Below are 7,518 nucleotides of genomic sequence, written 5' to 3' on the forward strand. Positions count from 1 at the left end.
CCCCTGAGTGCTGTTTCCCAGTGAGCCCTGTATTGCTCCCCTCTCCACCTCTGCGCACTCTTTATAAGCACCTGCAGAAGCCAGCTCGCTCTCAGCTAGTTCCCAACACACTCCCTGGTCCTTCCTCTCCCATCCCCTTGGCCCTGTGCTCTCAGCCCCCTACCCTTGGGACTGGGGGTTGGATTGTGTAGTGCAATTTCGGGCAAAAAGTCCCCTTGGGGGGTGGGTCCACGGCAGTGCGTCAGCGGTACCTGATCCCCCAGGATAAAACAAGATGCCTGTTCCTAGAGTATCATGGTTACTGTAAGATTTTTGTGAGCAGTGGTGGAGGTTAGGTAATTTAACTGTTTAAACAATTGTTTTTGTGTTTGAGTATATATAGATGTAGAATAGAAGGAAAAATAAAAACACTTCAAAGTGGCAGCTTGGGTTTTTAATGCCAGATTTCCCTGAGCAGGGCTGGGCACTGGTGTGTTGGGAGAGGGTGGCAATGAGAACAGATCTAGGAAAGGAAGGGAAGGAACAGGTAAGCACAAGGCACAAGTGTGGGTGGGGACACAGAGAGAGGTCATACGACCTGGCGTCAAGGGCCTGGGCTCCAGAGGCCAGCATCTGGGTCCAGCCCCAGTTTCACCACTTTTTACCTGGACTACCAGGTGAGCTCCTGGGCCTCTTGTGTCTCCGTCTCATCATCTCAAAATGGGGCAATGTTTATCTTAAGGATTTTGTTTTCAGGATTAAATGGAATAATGCATCTACAGAGCTTATTACAGCACCTGGCAGGTGAAGTGAGCTGCATTCACAGGATCTATTACCATTATCAGGGTCAGAGGGCTCCTCAGGGGAGCTGTGACAGCATAGGTCTTGCTTTTTTTGTTTCTAGAAAGGAGCTGGGAGAGGGAGTGAGTGTCAAATTACCAATCCTGCCCTGAAGGCTGAGGGGTGGTGAGAGTAGCTCTGTGGGCAAATGAGCCCCAGCATGGGCACAAGGAAAACTTGCAGAATGCCATGGAAGGTGGCTGGTCTTTCCCTTGGCATGTTAGCGCTTGTGAAACAGGAGCTCTCATCTGCATTTATGTTTACTTTCTGTTGACAGTCAATGTAAAAAATGAATCATTTCAAATATTCCACCAGCAGACAACAGCTTCCGGACAATGCGGGAACTCAGTGTGAAATGATGGGGAACAGACACTTGACTCATCTGAGGCGGCAATTCTGGTGAATCATGTGCTCACATTTCATGAATCTGCAATGCCGGGATTAAGAACAGAAACAAACAAATAAACCAAAAACTTCAGTCCTGAAAGGGTGTGAGTTGAAGGAAGGGGCCAGCTCTGTGCAGAGGGGAGTATTCCTGTTGCATGAATGAAATACAAAACCGGGTTGTACCGGGTAAGAGAAATGGGAGCTGGGACAGGAGTGGCCCCCTCTCTCCCCCTCCCCAGCTCTGAGAACAGCTTTCTTTGTTGAGAGAACACACCTGAGGCAAGCCTTCTTCACTTCTCCTCCCACTCACGTCCAGGTAAGTCCTGCCAGGTGCCCCGGTGGGAATAAAGCATCCAATGATAATTCACAGACTCCTACATGAAATCAAAGCTTTGCTCACGTCCTTTCACTGGAATAAAGAAATGAAACGGACGCTGCCCTCAGAGGTGCCAGACCAAACCCGCATGTTTGGATTCTTTCTACAGAAAACCATTTGTTTTTGATTCATTTCAGTATTTATAGCAGTGCACATGTAACACATTTCAATCCACGTGAATAGTTCCCAATTGTTGAAGCAAATCAATCTTTCACAAGCCACTCAGCAGTGAGGTTAGAAGATAAACAGTAGGTGAAATAGTACACGCTCCCCTGTACGTGGACCTTCTTATTACAATTAACTCCTACATTTGAGCTCGCTACATCCAATGACTGCCACTCTCTCCTTTCATGTGGCAGCCCCAGCTGCCCCCTGCCACCTCTGCCCTGCTGAGGGAGTTCTCTCATCAACTGCCTGGGTGAGACATGCTGCCGTTTTCAGTTTGGAAGGAAAAGCCTGTAAATCTGCTTCCTGGGAACGCAGACACTGCTGAATCGTCATCTGCCTCCACAATGCAGGAAACATCAATTTCACTGCAGCTCATCAGAGCTGCAAACACCTGCCACTTCCTTTCTCAGTTGCAATTAATATGCTGCATCTCAACATCCCTTGATTCCAAGCAGCCTAACACTGCCGAAGTCCAGGTTTAAATGCAACAGTATAAGCTGATGTTATTTTTCACAGTTTTAGAAACATGAACTTGTGCTCTTATTGCCAAAGAAGCACTACAAATAGTTGGGGAGATAAGTCTTTGTGCTTGAGATAAATGTGAGAAGAATAGGTTGATGATTATAATAAAAATGGCTCTTTATTTTATTTTTTAAATTTATTTGGGAGTGGTAGTTGTTTATCTTTGTATTTACTTGCGGGTGGAGGAATAATGTTCTTTCTGTATCCTTACATCTAGCACAGGGTTTCTGAATCCCACAGGTATTTGGAAGATGTTTATTAAACACATAAATAAATGAATGGTTTGGGAGAGCAAGTTTAAGAACAGTCCTCTTGGTCCAGCTTACGTAAAATTCTGAAGTTTTAATTGTGAGCCTTTTGGTTTAACTTAGAAGCTGTGTGAGACTATGAAATGTGTGTGACCTGAGGCTGGGGCTTTCTGTCTCATTCAGAGTCCTAAATGGCTCAGCCTTGATCACAAGTGTTATTTTATGGGAAAGTGAAGGCTCCGTCTGTTTTCATCATAATCCTACCCATACTGTATACACAGAAACTGTCTTCAAATGGTACAATGTTTTACCTTTCGAGGGTCTTAGAACTTTCTCTATTGCAATCATTTAACATAGTTCAACAGCCACAATATTTGTATCCTTTTGGAAATGATCATTAAAATGGTTTTTAAGTACTGGGAAAACTGAAAGCCAGTGTAAGTAGAAGGCTGTTAAATATGAGGTCTATGTTTTAACTTGGCCAGATAAGACTCAGCCTTAAACCGCAGAACAATCTTTGGAAGAGAAAGTGAGCAAACTGCTTCTCTCATCTATCAACAGAATACTGGGGCCAAGAACCACCTTCTTTCTTGGCCCTCTTGGGAGAATCTTTCTTTTAAACCAAAACAGAACAAATTAAAATAAGTGGCAATTAATCCTTTTGCACAAAAACAACCCAGACCCTACACATTTGAGCATCATCTATTAAACGTACGCAAGCAGCAAATGGTAACCGGGCTTGAATAATTCTACCCATTCTAGAAGGAAAACTGAAGTTGTGTATCTTTCTTAAAATGAATTAACATTCCTACGCGTCTGTAGTCTTACCTCTGAATGCCTGATGGCAGAAAATATTATCTTGACTACCTCCATAAATCTTTAATACTGTACAACTTATTGCCCCAAACTTCTGGGTTATTTGCATATTAAATAGCTTATATACCAATAGCTTAGTGCTAATAGGTCTTCTCCAAAGTATAACACAGGAAAACCAGAATAATGAGGAAATCATATTAGCCATTTCCACCAAATATACAAATAAATAAAAAGAGATAAATAGCCCTAAGTGGCACAGTTTTCAGAGAGAGAGAGAGAGAGAGAGAGAGAGAGAAATAGATGCTTGTATATATTTCCTAATAATAGAATTCAGGCACTAGAAGACCTGATTATTAAAAGAAAAAAGAAAAGGAAAAGGAAGGAGAGAAGAAAGAAAAAGAACTACAACCTTTGGAACTTGGTATATGCATGGAAAGGTTGTGTTTTAATACCACCCAAAACGTTGGCTGACTCAGGAAATCAAGCGCACTTCTAATTTCCGGCTTCTCAGCTAACCAGGTTGGTGTGCACGGACAGCATCTCAGACAAAAGTGGTTTATGGGTTAACTTATACTGAGGTAAGTTAGCTCTCCAGGCAGTTGCAAAGCACCATTTGTCCACCAATACATTTAAAAACTTGCAGAAATGACAGGCCAAACATACAACAAAGAGTTCTTCAGTCTGTCTCATGTCAATGATGGACTGACTCCTCAAAGAATCCCACTGAGGGAAAACAATCAAATACTTTATGACAACAAATCACCATTTAAAATCTTTTCTTTGGTTCCCCTATGAACAGTCAAAATGTCCCAGGAATCCCATGTCAGTGCACAAACTCCATCTCCCAGCTTTCTTTTCACATTGAAAATGTCATCAAAGAATCCATTACCCAGTTTGGGATTTGGTAAATGGGACCACTGCTCCCCACTCCACCTTGAAGGCAGAGGTGGCCTTGTCTTGTCGTGGATTTCCTGGGCAATCCCTGGAGACAGTGTCAGAGATGTTTAGACCTAAGACCACCACCGAGGAGCATCCCTCACCTGGATCACCAGAATGTTCGTTTTTAGTAGCAGCATCAACCTCACCAATATTTTATCAACAAATGAAAGAGTTTTATAATACTTTTTGCCATTACCAATAGTTACAAAAAAGTGCTTCAAAATTATTCATTTTCTAGAAACGTTTTTCAGTATGTTGCAGCGGCAATAAGGAGAGTGCTCTGGGGGGAAAAAAAAAAGCTTTTCTAAGCCAACAGCATTTGGTGTTAACTAACAGTCCTGCTGGTATGAAGTCAAAGTTTTATTTCCTTTTTTCCTTCTTTTTTTTTTTAAATAAAATTAAGGCTCAAATGTTCTATTAAACTCTCATTGCTTATGTATATTATATTAAGGCTTATAACTACACCTGGTAAATTAAATTCATCCTGGATTGAATTAACACCTGCTATATGAATTATTTGCTTTATGTAATCAGTAATCTCAAGGTTTCTTCTCTTTCTCTGGAAACACAATTTAAATATTAACCTAATCTTTCAACTGCGGCTGCTTCTTTCTGACATTTGGAAACCGGTCATCCATGCAAAAAAAGGCAAATATGGATATATTAATGAAAAGGCAGCTTCTTAAAAATCTTTAGATGTGTAACTCAATGAATTTGGGAAAAGAAAATGATGAAAGCAGCAGGAAAATCGATCTCTGTGTCACTTTCTACGGAAAACAATGCTGATCATCTGCCACGGTCACCTCCAATTTAAGAGACCCACTGAAGTTGACTGCCAATTTCAAAAGAGTCTTTGTATTTTCTTCATTATAATCTCTGGAAGGATCTTGGGCAGCTGGAGTACATATGAGAGGATCTTAAATTCTTTTAAAAATATTGCAGGGGGGCTTCCCTGGTGGCGCAGTGGTTGGGAGTCCGCCTGCCGATGCAGGGGACACGGGTTCGTGCCCCGGTCCAGGAAGATCCCACATGCCGCGGAGTGGCTGGGCCCGTGAGCCATGGCCGCTGAGCCTGCGCGTCCAGAGCCTGTGCTCCGCAACGGGAGAGGACACAACAGTGAGAGGCCCGCGTACTGCAAAATAATATATATATATATTGCAGCATGGTATAAGTTACGTTCCAGGTCTGACATATCCTGTGAAAGGAAGAAGGAGAGAGTGAAGGGTGCTTGGCCTGATCTGGTCCTCGGCTTGCTCCCTGTGGGGCTTCCTCATGTCCTGCTCAGCTGACAGCCCCTGGAGAATATGAAGCTTTCAAAGCGCTGGTCTTCAGCCTTTTCTTGTACGCGTTGTTCCTCTAAGGAGTCCACCAGTTTGTCCCTTTGCTCAATTACTTGCATCATCTCGGTGAGTATTTCTTGCTCCTCGTTCAGATCATTCTCATCTTTCTGGCTCTCTACAGAAACAAACAAACAAACAAAAATAAGTAAAAAATAAAAACAAACAAGAACACCCACATTGGACTTCAGGTAAGATTTGACCCCAGGAGAACTTTTGGCATGGGCATTCTTGATTGTTCTAGACTTGTTCTGCCCTTTAATTTCCATGGAGAAAACAAGGAAGTGAATTTAACACCAGGGACCTGCCCTCCAAGTCACAGATTAGAAAGGTGGGTGCTTTGTGCTGCTGTCAGCTCAGTTTTCATCTTGAGACTCTATATAAAGTGACAGGGAAAACCCCTTTGTGGGAAAAAGAAGTTAATACCAGCCAAGTCCTGCCAAGCCCTCCAACCTGCCCTCCCCTCACAAAAAAGAAACCAACAAGGCAACACAAAGGCAGTTTCCCCTAAACACGTCTGAGCAAAGCGATCTGTGAGAAAAGTTTCTAAGTAAACCATCCGCATCAGTGGAAGCTATTTCAATGATGAGAATCCTTTTTTCATTTGTAGTTAATGACAAACTGCAGCCCTTTGAATAGAGACCAGGCGGCAGCCAAGTGAGGTTATGGCTGGCCGCTAGGAGGATGTTTCCACACTGTGACTATGCTTCTCCCTGAGTGCATGACCTTCTTCCTAATTGGCCCGAGACATTCGATTGCCTCAGGGAGACGAGATTTTTATAAAAGGAAGGAAAAGAGTAAGAAACAGGTAGTAATGACTTTCTGACACTCAAAATAGGATTTTAAAGGCAGATTTTAAATCTTGTCAACCAGATTATTGCCTTGGGAGAAGACTCTATAAATTCTGTTAGCTCTTCCTATTTAACACACTGGGACTAGGTGGTGGGCCGGATACCAGAGCAGAGATGGTACCACTGTCTCTTGCATCAGGCTGAGTTCTGAGAACAGTGTCAGGAATAAGGTACATATGGCAAAAGGGAAATAAAGAGGCACCATTCTCTTTGCAGCTCATGTTTGATGGGAGGGAGGAGAGAGAGGTCGGAGAAGATAAAGGTGAGGGCCCTGGGCTCCAGTCTCTCTGTTCTGGGCCTTGGAAGGCCCCAAAGAGGCAGGGAACGTCACATCATTTGATGGGAGCACTGGGGGGCTGAGGGACTCTTGCCCTGCCCCTTGCTTGGAACTCTGGGAAGAGGCCAGCTGGAAAGGCGCCCTGTGTGTAAACGTGGGACAGGTAGAACTTCATGGCTGAGCAGAGAAGAGGGGTCTGGGTGTGGCTCCCCAGATCTTGATCTGCTGTGTGTGGCACACATTGGTAGAGCCTAGAAATGTCCACTTGCCCCAGAGGTGCAAAGGTAGACGGCCACTGGGCCTGCCATGGGGCTCCCCGTGATGAGGGATGGAGTGGCCTCACAGTGGAGACTGTCTGGCCAGGCTGAGCGGAGCATGTGCTGAGGTGAGGCTGAGCAAGGCCAGGAGTGAGGCTCCAGGCACGCTGAGAGAATGGCCAGGCTATGGGTCAGGCCAGCCACGCACCTTGGCTGCAAATGCCAGCAGAGACAGTGGCGGCCTGATGACGGGAGACAGCTATGTGGGAGTCAATGAGTCAGAGAAACCCACACAGACTTCCAGTGCTGAGAAGTCACACAAACCCGCCTCTCGCCATTACCTGGAGGTCACCCTAAGAATCAAGCAGATGCAAGGGGTGGCAATCTGCAAGACTGAACATTTTCATCCCCCAAAGACTGAGCATTTCCTAGAGGGACGGCATCAGCCTAAATTATTGCAGCAGACTGAGTTTACCAGAGAGGGATAAAAAAAGTTCCCTTTCCTCCCTCCCTCCCTCCCT

The 7,518-nt window shown here is 44.4% G+C and overlaps 1 protein-coding gene across 6 annotated transcripts in view; it reads right to left on the minus strand.

Moving 5' to 3' along the window:
- Window positions 1-5,313: 5,313 nt before the first annotated feature.
- The window catches only part of MICAL2 (microtubule associated monooxygenase, calponin and LIM domain containing 2), a 219,578-nt gene continuing 217,373 nt past the window's right edge, over window positions 5,314-7,518 (minus strand). For all 6 annotated transcript variants that reach the window (XM_024757127.1, XM_024757126.1, XM_024757122.1 and 3 more), the window contains one exon: window positions 5,314-5,730. In XM_024757127.1, the coding sequence (XP_024612895.1) occupies window positions 5,546-5,730 (185 nt within the window). In that variant the 3' untranslated portion in view covers window positions 5,314-5,545. The remainder of the gene's footprint in view (window positions 5,731-7,518) is intronic.

The sequence above is a fragment of the Neophocaena asiaeorientalis genome, unplaced genomic scaffold (assembly GCF_003031525.2).
Source record: "Neophocaena asiaeorientalis asiaeorientalis breed wild unplaced genomic scaffold, Neophocaena_asiaeorientalis_V1.1 scaffold504, whole genome shotgun sequence".
Taxonomy (NCBI): Eukaryota; Metazoa; Chordata; class Mammalia; order Artiodactyla; family Phocoenidae; genus Neophocaena; species Neophocaena asiaeorientalis.